The sequence below is a fragment of the Mytilus galloprovincialis genome, chromosome 1, assembly GCF_965363235.1.
Source record: "Mytilus galloprovincialis chromosome 1, xbMytGall1.hap1.1, whole genome shotgun sequence".
In the NCBI taxonomy this organism is placed as follows: domain Eukaryota; kingdom Metazoa; phylum Mollusca; class Bivalvia; order Mytilida; family Mytilidae; genus Mytilus; species Mytilus galloprovincialis.
In genome coordinates, this window is record NC_134838.1 from 32,909,075 (window position 1) to 32,924,521 (window position 15,447).

The 15,447-nt window shown below is 30.9% G+C and overlaps 1 protein-coding gene across 4 annotated transcripts in view; it reads right to left on the reverse strand.

Moving 5' to 3' along the window:
- The window catches only part of LOC143071922 (neuronal calcium sensor 2-like), an 84,133-nt gene that overhangs the window by 3,484 nt on the left and 65,202 nt on the right, over positions 1 to 15,447 (reverse strand). For 2 of the 4 annotated variants that reach the window (XM_076246625.1, XM_076246632.1), the window contains one exon: positions 4,084 to 4,214. In XM_076246625.1, the coding sequence (XP_076102740.1) occupies positions 4,084 to 4,194 (111 nt within the window). In that variant the 5' untranslated portion in view covers positions 4,195 to 4,214. Of the gene's footprint in view, positions 1 to 4,083; positions 4,215 to 6,655; positions 6,780 to 15,447 lie in introns of those variants that run through there. The other 2 variants (XM_076246641.1, XM_076246616.1) reach the window with 2 other exon arrangements.

A 15,447-nucleotide genomic window follows, 5' to 3' on the forward strand; every position in this document is an offset into this window, starting at 1 on the left:
AATTATATATTTGTTAACAAATGAAGTGTTCCATCGGCCTTTATTAATCTTGGTTGACATAGTCAAATTTGTGTCTGATTAAAAAACCTTATATACCACAAAATCTGTAAAGGGATACATAAAAGATGAATCGTTCAGTACCAAAAACATCTGCCCTAGTTATTAGATTTGATGCTTACTGCTGACAAATCAAGATTTTCTAAAACCCTGAAACTATGCACACAATCAGATCAAATTGTCTGGGAATCCATATTTCCTATTGAATTTTTATTTAAATTTCAAATCATGAAAAACAATGCTATTATGCAGACAGTCTGAAAAACATAACAAATATTTATTTAAATTAAAAACGGAAGCATTCAGCTAGAATGTCACTGTGATAACAGATCTTAGTCTGAATACAGTAAATTGACATTAGATCGTCCCAGATTTTGCTCAAATGAGAAGATTGAACTGATCCTTATATTTATAAGTTATAATCAAATACATTTCAATGGCATCCAGCATTTGTAGGTCAGACCAATCTAAATTCTTAACACTTTATTTGACGGTTTTAAAATTGTCATTCTCATTTCAATTCTGACAAAGTCTTTCAAATGATATTTGTTTGCCGTTACTTGTTTTGATGTCATGCATCTCAAACCCCAATAGATGTCAAAAGAAACCTCAAGTTAGAGCATAGCATGTTTACATGGGACTGATAAATGTCAACCAATTTTACGAGGAAAACCATACACAAGCTGATTAAGTTTCTTGATATTTGTTCCCAATGATTGTTAAAAACAGCTATAGATTGTATTTAATTCAAACCGACCAGTTGTTAGAATATTGGTTTTGATTATAATGCTATGTCCAGGAACTCTGTCACTCTTTTCAATTTGGTCTTAAAAATGTTTGACAAAACCTTTTGTGTTGTGGCTTTTAATGAGTTTCTTTGGAATAATTGATATATTCCATTTTGGTATATCTATTCTGTCTGATGTTGATTAAATAATACATCAGGGTTTCTTTTGTTAGAACAACCAGGCTAACGAAAATGTGTCTATAATTAGAATTTATCCGATGGAGCAAACCACTAGCTATCAAACATTGGTCTGGTGATTCAGGAAGTTTCCTCTAAATATAAGGTTAACATATTGTTCTCATAAAAAATATCTTTTTTGAAAAATATACTGTAAGCCAAAGCCTTAAGGCTTTTAAAATATCAATCAATTTCATCTGGTATTTTTCTTTTCTTTAAAAGTAATGGTCACTGTCTTGATAAAGATTTAATTCCTGATTCCTTATTATTATCTGGAAGTCTTGATCATATGACATTAAAAAATCAACTTTGTTGTGAAATTTACGTAAAATGAGTTAATTAACAGATACATGTACAGCTTTTTTTCCATGAAATCAATAAAATAATGAATTTTCAGTCTTGCTTTCTATATATTTTGTGATGTCTTTAACTGCAGGCCTATTCAAAGTAAATATTTTGTGGTGTCTTTAACTGCAGATTGATAAATAAGTACTTCAAGAATTCTTTGATACAAAATTGTTCCTTACTGTTTATCATGTGTTTTTGTAATTGTTCCTTACTGTTTATCATGTGTTTTTGTAATTGTTCCTTATGGTTTTACATGTGTTTTTGTTATGTATATGTGTTTTTGTTATGTATATGAGTTATAATTGCTTTTCCAGTACTGTTTTTATAGTATGTTATTTTATGTTATTTTATGTATTTTTTTTGTTATTTCAGTTATCATGATTAAAGAGAGGACGGGTAAAGATGAAGAAAAAAACAATTAAGTTTAACCCCATCCAGGAACCAAGTAAGATGTTGTCTCTTCTAGTAACTTCTTGTTTTCATTTCTCATTTCTCATATTTGGTGAATTTGTAGATGAATTATTTTAGACTTTGGGAAATTTACAAAACTGCAATGATTACAAAGATCTACATTTTGGACACTTTTTATCATATTGATTGGTCATTTTACTCATCATAAAATCACCCTTGTCAAATACATTTTAAAGCACAGTACAAGTGTCTTATTATAATCAATTTTACATGTAGTTTATGAAATAGGAAACTTTTCCTTGATAAGTCAAGCACGTATCATTCCCTAATCCATGTCAGTTTCAATTTTCCATAATCGGATGAAATTTACGCATAGGGACTTCACAGTTTACAAATTAAACATCCCTTGACAAATAGCAGTTGTTACCAATAATAATTATTCTGCAACAAAGGATTGTCTATCTCAAGGTGAGGAAAACAAATCTAAAAAACACTATCTTCTATAGGAAAAAGTAATCATAAATGCTTTTTAACCGACTTATGCACAAAAAGATAAAACACTACATCAATATTGACGTTTCATTCCAATACTGCTTTGTAACTTAGACCAGATAAAAGAGGTTTCATATTAACTTCTAATAACTAAAGATATGAGGGTAATGCCTTTATCAAACTTGTGACTAACATAGTGTAACCACAATTATCTTTTTATCCCAGCTTCTCCGCGCTCAATAATTAATCACTGTAATGATTCATGAGGAAACTAGAATTGATATGGAGAAAATCTTTAGAAGAGTTTAACATGCAAACTTGTACAAGTGCTTACTGGTGTGTGTCCCAACATTTCTGAACGTTTATTTTCCATTAACAAATATCTGTGGATTGAAACTTCTTTTTTTTTCTTTCAAATGTCGAAAAATATTTAATTACTTCAAAACCATGACATGTTATTTGAATCAGAATTTTCAAATCATATTTTACTTTCTCAGCATGTAATTATGTATTGGTACAAAGAGGAGCGGGGATTCATAAGCACAAAAATGGACAAAACCCCGATTCAGACCATTGCTTAGTTGTGCATGTAAATTATTTGTAGCAGAATCCTGGTTTTTGTGCTCTCTGAGATTTTTATAGAGCTCCTCCGTTTTGTTGGGCTCTGGAATTTGAGACCAGTCTACAATTGGCAAAGGGAAACAACTATAATTAAAGAGTATTAAAAAAAGAATCAAATTGGTGATTGGCAAACAGATGGTAACCAAATATCCAATGAAATTTATATAATACATTTGTACTTTTAACAAAATTTTGCATATAAATCACAAAATAGCTTTAAGTATGGCCTGTTTTTATAATCGTTAACTGCTGCAACAAGTATCTATTATAAATGAAAACCATGAGTTTATGTAACAAAAAACTAGGATTAAACTTTGATGATGTCTAGCACTTTGAGCATATAACACTAAGATTCAAACTGAAAACAATAATTTCTAGTAACTTTGATCATTATGTATAAATTTAATCAATAACAAAGAGCCTTAAAGCTCAGTTCATGTCTAACACTTTAGCATACAGTGCAGATGACTTTTTTATTTTATACAATTATAAAAAGTATGTTCCCTATTGGAATTTTGAAACAAGGGTTTTTTATTTTCTTCAATAATCATTAATCTCCAAATCTTAATTTTCTTTTTTCAATGCTGAAACTAAAAGTCATTAAAAATCAAGGAAAAGTATAAAGTACAAATTAAAAGAAAAACAACCTAGCTATAACAATGGAAAACATTAATTTCTATAAAAAAAAAATCTAATTGATAATTAGATAATTTTTAAGTTTAAAAATTCCAACAATGCCAAAATTGCTAGAATATATGGCAGTTCCTATGGAAAATTGTCAGACTGAATATATGGTAGTTCCCATGGAAAATTGTCAGACTGAATATATGGTAGTTCCCATGGAAAATTGTCAGACTGAATATATGGTAGTTCCCATTGAAAATTGTCAGACTCAAGAATGGTTTTATATCTAAAGTATTGATATTGATGCCAGATAATGTGCTCATGAGTTTGGTTGTAATTATGTGGAGCAGGATTAACTTTAGGGTACCTGATTCCCTTTTATTTTATAATTTGTGTAGTGATTTTGGTTTTTATGGAATATTTTGACACTTTCAATGTTTCAATTTCTGTTGATTGAATGTTGGTTATATGTCAGAGAAAAAAAAGTTAACATAAAATCTTCTATACCAAGCTGGCCCTCTCCCCCTTTTATGCTTTCCACACATACGTATCAGTTAAAACATTACCATAAATCCTCTATACCAGTCTTTGATTTCAGTTTTTGTGAACTTTGTATTGTTAACTAGATAATCTAAATCTTCTTTTGATAACTTCTTTTTTGTCTGTTTATTTCCCATGATGCAGTTGTGACGTCAATCTAAAAAATAAAAATTCCAAAGATGATAATTTGACAAAGTAAACATCTGTGGCTGCTGAATGATGATATTAGATACATATCAATTAATTTATTTATATTCATATTTTATATTGGCAGAACACTTTATATTTTCTTCATCATTACAAAAAATGAATCATCTGCATATGTAAATAAAGTTACTGTATCTTTAACAAAATAGCCACTCCTAACTCCTACATTTTTCTTAAACCGGACAATGAACTTGGCATGATCATTCACCTAAAAATTATTTTATATAGAAATGTTTTGTGAACTGCTTGTCCAACCAAAAAATGAAAGGCATTTTGTTCCAGGTTATGATTGTTTTTCTGAAATTGTTCAACAGCTCTTATGTTATTAATTTTGTATTAACATTGTGCCAAAGATCAAATTTATTCATTCAGTGTATGTTTACTTGTGTTAATATGCCTTTTGATTGAGTTAAGCCATTTCAATTGATATTTTATAGTGTGTCTTTCTATGTTGTGATGTTACATGATTGTTTCAGATAAGGGTGAAGGTTGGTACATACTAAAACTAAACCTGCTGCATTTGTTTGCACTAGTTCCTAAATCAGGAATCTGATGTTCAGTAGTTGTAGTTTGGTGATGTGGTTTATAAGTGTTCCTTGGTTCTCGTTTTTTATATAGATTAGACTGTTGGTTTTCCCGTTTGAATGGTTTCACACTAGTCTTTTTTGGGGCCCTTTATAGCTTTCTGTTAGGTCTGAGCCATGGCTCTGTGTTGAAGACCATACTTTGACCTATAATGATTTACTTTTACAGATTGTGACTTAGATGGAGAATTGTCTCATTGGCACTTATACCACATATTCTTATATCTATTTAGTAGTATAACAATATAAAACTATGTTTATAAAAGATATTTGTCACTAATCATGAGTCCTTGTAAATATAAGTAATAATTAACTAACCATATGTATATATAGAATAGTGCCTAGATGTCTCAGATGATATTGCTTCAGTATGTTTACAAACAAACTAGTAGTCAAATTTTCAGATTATCATTTCAAATGTTTGTTTTCTCTCTTACCACACATTTATTAAAATCATAACTCCAGGCTTGATGTATTGTATTTGTACAAATGTAGATTGCTACTACTTCTTTTGATCAAATAACATAGCCAAGGGACATAACTGTACCTTCCTATTCTTAATAAATAAAAACTGCCCACAAGACATGAATATTCAATTTACAGAATTTTTATGACAATAATAAAATAAAATGTGTGTTTCCTAGCAACCATACTTTTATTTCAGTGATAAAAACCAACAATTAATTTATTTTCAGGTAGAAATAGTGACCTGTATCAGTGAATCAAGTAGAGTATAAGTTTCATAAAGGAAATGAACTATAATATAATAATTCCACAACTTATTTTTTGAAGGTTTTCATTTCCATCAGAAAATAAAACACATTGAAGAAAACATACTCAAGTACATTCAATTACCTCGAAATTCTATTAAGCAGAATGGATTTACACTTTCAAATCTAAGGCCCAAACAAAATAACTTGTTTATTGTACTAGGATGACCTTCTTTTTGACATTGACCTTTCAAAAAATCTATGTTGAAGCCAAGAGGATTACTGAGTACATAAATAATGGTGTTCTTGTTTTTCCTGCTTTTCCCGTACTTTACTCCTCAATATTCTTCTGTCGCATAGTTTTAACTTGATAAGGATTCCAAAACCATAAGATAACATAAAAAAATATTCTTTCTGAATAAATACCAAATAAAAAATCATGGTCAATAAGTGCTTTGAGAAAAATACTATACAGTTACAGTCTTTAGATGAGGTAAATGTGCAATTTTATTGACTTTTGAAAAACTGATATTTACAGAGGCTAATGGCCGAAATAAATAAAAGTTTTTAAAAGGTCAATAAAACCATATATTTACCGAAACAAAAAAACAATGCATGTGGACACAAAGTAGTCGGGGATATCATCAGTTAGAAAACATGTGACTGTAACAATCCATTGATCATATAAGAGTGGGCAGTCACAGGAGTTTCTCCATATCCTTACAATAGCTTCAAATACTATAACATTTGAATAGAATTAAAATGATGACATGGTTTATTCAAATAAATATGTATGAATTTGTCAATAATTTAACAAATTACAATTTTATTTAGGAAACATGTCAAAATAATATTTTTGAATACAAGAGATATTGTAACAATTGCCTTTGAAGATATCATAATTTTAGCAGATAGATAATACGAGGAATTTCATTTATGGCAATAAATTCAGCAAAATATCTGCAAATGTAATAACATCATTTTCTAATGTTAGATAATGTTTTAAGAAAGTAGTGTAATGCCTTGTGTAATAACATAAACTGTTTTCTAAATATTGAGAATAAAAAAAAATTTAAAGAATTAAAATATCTACTTACATAAGTAACAGTCTTTCTCAACAAGTATATAAAATAAGTAACAGTCTTTCTCAACAAGTATATAAAATAAAATTGAAGGGTCTAGTTGCCTACAGGTTAAGACACAATCACTATTAAATAGTTGATAATGATGAATAATTTGTGAGAATACAGGTGTATGAATGCCTGTAGGACAAACATACCATTTTGTAAAATATTTCCCATTTAGATCTGATGATGTAATAATTGTCAATTTCTCTAATTAAGTTATACATGGATATTTTTGAACATAGTATCAATTGTTTTTTTACCTGTAGAGATTAAAAGATTATATAAAGTAATTAGGATTGTAGACTGTAAAATGAGGCATCTTAAATACTTAAATTATATTTAGAGGTTTCCTCAGCTTTCATTGAGATTTATAACAATACCTGGAAAATCAATCTATTTGATCCCTAAGTAAGTCAGTTACACAAATCCTGGATTAATAGTTATTTAAAATAAATATTTTCTCTGCATGTTATTATATAAATCCTGGATTAAGGGTTATTTTGAATAAATATCTTCTCTGCATGTAAAGATTACTTTCCAAAATCCTAGAAAAAAATATGGGAACATGTTAAAATAGGACACTGATTCCCTACATTCCCTACTTGCAATGCACTATCTTTTTCTATGTCCAGTGGACCTTGAAATTGGGGTAAAAACTCTAATTTGACATTAAATTAGAACGATTATATCATAGGGAACATGTGTACTAAATTTCAAGTTGATTGGACTTTTAACTATATCAAAAACTACCTGGACCAAAACATTAACCTGAAGTGGGACAGAAACGATGAACAAGCCAATGGACGAACAGGCACACAAACCGGAAAACATAATGCCCCTAGATTGGCCATAAAAACATGGACCATTTATTGATTGTTGTTGTAAAACCCTATTTTCAGCACACTTGGAAATATTGTGGCGCCTAGTATTTTGAAGTGGAGAAAGCTGTATTACCGGTACTTTGACAGAACCACAACCTTTGGTAGGAAAACCGGCAAACCCCAAATCAACTAAGATAGTAACTGAAAACAATTGTCAAATGCAGGGTAACTAGGTTTAAAATCACAACCTCAGCTGAATTGAGAATAACAGTTAACAAATTCTGGATTGACCTTCATCATGACAGCAGTTCAAAATACATATAAGGAAAAGGAATCAACAAACATATTGAGAACTTTAACCAAAAGACCACACCACCATCAATGGACATTACATTGGATTGTGTTGATTGGTTGCTGTCTGATTATCATTTACTTCACATCATTATTTATTCTAACACAGAAAATTGTAATTTTCACACCAACATTGAGTAAAATTTACCGTTAAATTACCTTATTTATTCTTATACAATATTTGTAATTTTCAAGGTCATATTGAGTAAAATTTACCGTTAAATTAATCAGAACAGTACCCTTTACTGATCATCAGTTGTTAGATGTGCAGACAGGAATAATGTCACATTTCATTTATTGGAAAACTCTGATTATTAATCTGTTTATAAACCCAACAGAGACTTTAATGCATTCTTAAAGGGTGAAAGGAACAACTTAATAACAGTTGCTAAAGTTAATTAATTTCAAGCAGCTTATGTCACATGTTTTGATGCATGGAAGAATTTAACTTTAAACATATTATTCCAAATAAATTGGTTAATTTACTCCAAAAACAGTTAAGTTGGTCTTATTAAATTTTATCTAAATGGTTTTTGCTTAAAAGGATTTTAATCAGATCTTCCACACTTTGATCAGCTATACATATGGCTAAAAGAACAAAAAGATCTTGTCATAAAACCATTTTGTTTTTTATTATGTTTTTAGTATGCTGTTGTTTAATAATACAAAATTATGTTTAGTCAGGATTGTTATAGATGCCCCAAAAACCATTAAATGCAAATCATTTTTACAATAATTATTTTAGAAGCAATTCAAGTTGAACAAATGTGTTACAAATTTATACAATATTCCTAAAATACAGCTTTGTTCAATTTTTGTTGAATTTTTTTAGAAAACGTCATTACTTTTTAAAGTTTTAGGACTTCCTGGCTAGTGGGTACTAAATGTGTGAAATTTACATTGCCATGTCTCATAAAGTAAAATGCAGATTCTCTTGTTCTATATAAGTATTAAGATAATCCAATTCAGTAATTTCAAAATATTATTTATATACCACTGTCACCTAAGATTGCATGTTTAAAAAAACTAGAGGCTCTAAAGAGCCTGTGTCGCTCACCTTGGTCTATGTGAATATTAAACAAAGGAAGCAGATTGAAAATTGACTACAAAGGTCAATAACTCCTACAGGGGTCAATTGACCATTTCGTTCATGTTGACTTATTTGTAGATCTTACTTTGCTGAACATTATTGCTGTTTACAGTTTACCTATATTTATAATAATATTCAATATAATAACCAAAAACAGCAAAATTTCCCTAAAATTACCAATTCAGGGGCCGCAACCCAAAAACAGGTTGTCCAATTCATCTGAAAATTTCAGGGCAGATAGATCTTCACCTGATTAACAATTTTACTTCATGTCAGATTTTCTCTAAATTATTTGGTTTTTGAGTTATAAGCCAAAAACTGCATTTTACCCCTATGTTCTATTTTTAGCCGTGGCAGCCATCTTGGTTTGATGGCCAGGTCACCGGACACATTTTTTAAACAAGAAACCCCAAAGATGATTGTGGCATAGTTTGAATCAATTTGGCACAGCAGTTTCAGAGAAGAAGATTTTAGTAAAAGATATATAAAATTTACGAAAAATGGTTAAAAATTGACTTTAAAGGGCAATAACTCCTAAAGAGGTCAACTGACCATTTTGGTCATGCTGACTTATTTGTAAATCTGACCTTGCTGAACATTATTGCTGTTTACAGTTTACCTATATCTATAATAATATTCAATATAATAACCAAAAACAGCAAAATTTCCTTAAAATTACCAATTCAGGGGCCGCAACCCAAAAACAGGTTGTCCAATTCATCTGAAAATTTCAGGGCAGATAGATCTTCACCTGATTAACAATTTTACCCATGTCAGATTTGCTCTAAATGCTTTGGTTTTTGAGTTATAAGCCAAAAACTGCATTTTACCCCTATGTTCTATTTATAGCCATGGCGGTCATCTCGGTTAGTTGGCGGGGTCACCGGACACAATTTTTAAACTAGATACCCCAATGATGATTGTGGCCAAGTTTCAAATAATTTGGCCCAGCAGTTTCAGAGAAGATTTTTCTAAAAGATTACTAAGATTTACGAAAAATGGTTAAAAATTGACTATAAAGGGCAATAACTCCTAAAGTGGTCAACTGATCATTTTGGTCATGTTGACTTATTTGTAGATCTTACTTTGCTGAACATTATTGCCTTTTACAGTTTATCTCTATCTGAAATAATATTCAAGATAATAACCAAAAACAACAAAATTTCCTTAAAATTACCAATTCAGGGGCAGCAACCTAACAACGGAATGTCAGATTCATCTGAAAATTTCAGGGCAGATAGATCTTAACCTGATTAACAATATTACCCCATGTCAGATTTGCCCTAAATGCTTTGGTTTTTGAGTTATAAGCCAAAAACTGCATTTTACCCCTATGTTCTATTTATAGCCATGGCGGCCATCTTGGTTAGTTGGCGGGGTCACCGGACACAATTTTTAAACTAGATACCCCAATGATGATTGTGGCCAAGTTTGGTTAAATTTGGCCTAGTAGTTTCAGAGGAGAAGATTTTTGTAAAAGTTAACGCCGGACGCAGGACGACGACGACGACGACGCCGGACGCCGGACGCCGGACGCCAAGTGATGAGAAAAGCTCACTTGGCCCTTTGGGCCAGGTGAGCTAAAAAAGACTGTTCTTAATAACCCTTTCCTCCATTAAAATTATTTTTTAACACACTTGATTCGCCTAGGATTTTTTTTTTTGTAAAAAAAAAATCATCAAGTTTAAAGTATTAATATGCATTTGTAAAACATATATTTCATCAATGAAATTCCAGTCAGATATTCTCATGAATATCCTTTTTATATTAGATACAAATATATTATTAAGTCGGATTCAGATTTGTCTTAGGTAAGACGTTTCAACTGAAGCACTACACAGGCGTCATTGTGGAGGAAAGAAGATTGTTGTGAATAGTTTTTTATTCACTTTAATAGAGCATCTTTCAATTCAATATGTTAGGCCTTAAACTTGTTCCTTGAAAAATACCACCCCACCCCCCTTTTTTTTATTAAAAAAAATATTTTAACACCATCTTAAAACCTGGATTGAGACCCTACCAGTTACAAACTTATATCCCTTAAAATTGAACTTGCTCACTGGGGATTGTGTATCTATTGGTTACAGACTAATTGTATTTCCTTAGTTTTGAGGCTTATGTCCCGTTATATATTAAGTTCCAGGCTTGTTATATTAAAACAGTATAAATACTTTTGAATAAAACTTCACTCAAGTTGTTCTAGACTGAATGGAAATCTATTTCCACTCAACAAAACAACTGTATCAGAATGAATTCTTTTACCATAAGTATCTCATCCAGTTTGGAAGATTATCCTAGGACATTATTTTCCAAACCAATTCTATACTGAGGATAGTAACAAAGAATAAAACGCATCACATCAATTTTTCCATTACTTGTACATTAGTAAAATTGGAAACTTCATATCAGGAATACATTCTACTAGATGCCTGTCTATAAGACTGTTCACTATCATGTTAGCTTAGCATGTATATAAATGATATAGAATGACAGACTATATATACAGATTTGGAAAACTACTGGATAGCTGACATGCAAGCACCTGCTTTTCAGATCATCAATTAAATCACAAGATGTCTGAGTTAATTGAATTTCTGTTCTTTCAAACAAAAAAATAATCACAGATTTTGTGTTTTTATCAAATATTCTATCAAACAGGTTGATCTCTCTTTAACTTAGATAAAATTTAAACTGCAAAGTCAGCCTTTTACTACAGATGGTTACGTTAAAGTAAATCTAGCCCACTGTTTAACAATGTTTTTTTCATTTTTAGATTGTAATGCTTTTAACATTACAAAGAAGTTACATAACTTCAGAGTTTGTGGCTATCAACTAGGAAATAACATATATATTTTTAGAAGCATGATTTGATTCATCAATCAAATTCTTGCAACCAAAAACATATAATACAATTATAATCATATTATATGTCTCTGTTGCAACTTTTCAATAAAACAATAAGCATTCATAGCTATTACTGGTTTGATGCAGAACTTATATAATAAAGTCCAACAACTCTGCAATCAAGAGGTCAAAGGTTCAAGGAACAAAAGAACGGAGAGCCATGGTTTAGTGGTTAGCGCATCAGACTACAAACACCAAGGTTCCTTGTTCACTCCCTGTTTCTAGGGAGAAAATTTAAGGGACTGGATTTTCCACTCTCCCTTGATACCATTTGCGAGTATGGTCTTTAGGAACTATTATAGTCTATAGTATTATAGGAAGTGGACGATAAACGGCTGACCTGTGGTAAGAGAGATCAATATCATTGTTAGTAAAAGACACCATTGTGGATTTTGAAATAGAGTGGGTTATAGCTGTTACATAAGGCAGCAATCACACACTTCAAAGCATATTCTGCAAAGTAAGTGAACCGTCCACGTAGCTTGTACTCCTGATGGTTTTTTTATTTATAATTATTAATTAACTGCACTGTTATTGGACTTAATATGATGAAAACTGCCTATGCAATATAATGTGTAGACTGGGCCAATACAGATTTTTTCTGTATTGGCCGAGTTGACACAAGTGCAGGATTTCGGAACGTCTCTAGGTTTTACATCGAAAGTCACGATAAACACAAATTGAAAGTAAACAGTTGTTTTGAAGACGCAGTTGTCATTTAGTTATCTTAAACATGCTGAAAATGTCAGTATGGCATACATTTCAGGCGAAAGACGGTCACATTCATTTAAAAGGTATTTTGAAAGCAGACGTGACGTGACGATAAAAGTATTTCAGGTTTGGGGAACGAGTAGATTATCACTGAGACTACTATAGTAGTCTCAGATTATCACAAAGTTCATTTCTTGACGACCTCATAATTTCACGATTTTACACATCGATTTTAAATTAGTTTCTGCATTACACATGCAATGGCAGTACCTTTCCAATTACTATTTATGTGTTGCGTCTAAATTTAAGTTGTAACACTTTATAGTGACTGAAAAGGGTAGAAAAATTCATCAGATGAGAAAATGCTGAAGACACCTGGAAACAGCACCAGATCATTATGTATTGCATCTAATAAAAAGAAACAAACTGAGATTTGGATAGTTCCACTTCAAGGTAAAAATATTTATCTCTTTTGAAACGAAATTAAAAAAATATTGTAACACTGTAGTTAATTAATAAAGATATTATTACGTGTATTTCTGTATTGGCCTTGTTATTGGTCCTCGGCCAGCTGTATTGGCCTTCGGCTTCGCCTCAGGCCAATACAGCAAGCCTCGGACCAATAACAAGGCCAATACAGAAATACTTACGTAATAATATCATAGTAAAGCATAATCATAATTACATTTGACCAATTACTTATATCCATCATGTTTTCATTACATAAGTTATTCTATTTTATTTATAATCTTTTGCATCATCTTATTATGTGGCTTCTAATTATATTATCTTTTTCTCATCAGTTCTGTAAGACATATGGTTCCGTAAATAAATTATCTGGTTCCAACAAAAAAGTTCAGTCCACTTTGATTAAATCATACACAATCTATAAAGGAATCATTCTGACTTATTTTTCTAATAGATTGAATTGTTTTATTTCGATAGTAGGCAATTTTACCCACAATCCAATACAAATTATACCTCGTTTTGTCATGATACAGATATCTTAATTGAATTTTCTGTATTAAATGAAGTAACATTGTTATACTTTATTGTTCAATTACAAGAAAGATGAAAGAGAACGGTATTATGTGATACCAAATGTTATTTATTTCATTACTTCTCCCAATTTTTTTTCATTTACTTCTGAAAATCATTTTGTTCATAAAGGATATCTACAAAGATTTTACTCTTTATATGTCTCAAGATTTTTGTGGAGATTATTGAGAATTTTAGATGAAATGTGGTTGATTTGGAAAGGTCAGCATGTTATCTATTAACCTTATTCACAATCAAATCATGAACTTAAACCCAACTTTGCATTACTCTCAAAACTTCTGATATTTAATGTGCTATGATCCCTAATCAAACAGTCAATAAGAAGACATTCACTTCAACAAGTTCAGTCATAAGTTCAAACTAGCTAGTCTTTGCTCTGATTCTGAAAACCTCAAGATTCAGTAAAGAAGCAACATTCTTGTTTGAATTGTTTTTAAATTTGTCAGGTTTGGGCCTTTTATACATGTAGCTTATATTAAAAAGATTGATCTTTCTTCAATGGGGACTCAGGACTTAATCTTATTTACTTGAGGCACTAACCTGTACCCTTAGTACACCAAAGCTGGTGTCTATAATGGTCCTGTAGTAAATCAATGAAGAAACAAGGCAATAGCTTCTCTGAATCAACTGATCAAGTAGAAATAAGAAGGGTTTTATGCAAGGCACACATGTGTACTTAAAAGCCAAACAGATTCAAGAAGGTTTTTATGCAAATGTGTACTTTTAGGCCAAGCAAAAACAAGACATTCAACACACAGGAGATGGATAACCTAGGATCACATAGTCATATAAATCATGTATGAAAGTTAAAAGCTCATAAATTGCTTTCACATAATAGATTTTCTATACAATGAAGAGATAATTTGCATGAAAACTTTCAAATTATGTCCATTTTATGGTATTACCTGTAACATGCATTTACAAAATCCTACAAAGGCTACAATCTATGTTTCTATTCAGAACAATAATCATCAATATCGAAGAGCCATCATTAAGACTGCTAATTCAACTATAATAGCTATACATTTCACTTTCACCTTTCAATTAAATCTTTTAATTATATCTGGTATTTATCGGTACTGAATTAAGTGATTCATTATGCCTTAGTTATATTTTTTATTTAACCTCCTGAAAGCTCAAGTTAACAGCTATCTAATAATTACATTGTGTTATCCCCTGCTAGTTACTGTAGTTCCATAGCTATCAAATAATATATAGTTTTTGCATGTTATTGAGTGGTCACTGAGGGCTGCCATACTGTAAGGTCCATTGGTTGTCAAATTCAGAGGCAGATTTAGGGGGCCCTGTAACCTTTTAGGAGAAAAAATTGGTTGACTAAGGGAATCACTGAAGCATGACAGAAACAATCCCTGAGGACCTTTTAACTTATGAAAATTTCTGGATCCACCACTGAAATCATACCTGCCAACTGTCACTATTCGCGGGGGATTTCCCCCATGGAGGCTCCCAAATTGAAATTTTTAAAGAGCAATTATGTCCACAATTTTAACAAAACAATCAATTTTACAATGAATTGAGGCTTATAAAAGTATGAAGAAGCCAAAAAACAACATTACACTGTATTTGAAGGCCCCCTTGAAGATTTTTTAGGAGTATGGCAGCCATCTTGCATGCAAAACCCCCATGGGCATTTTGAAAACTTGGCAGGTATGTGAAATTCATGCACACTAAAATGATTCAACTTCTTAAATCTGATTAATAACATACTTAAAGGAATACCATTATTATAAAAGTTTCTCCACTTTTTCAGATGACATTATTTGAATTAAACTGAAAATGCTGAGCACAGCACATTCACAATTAAT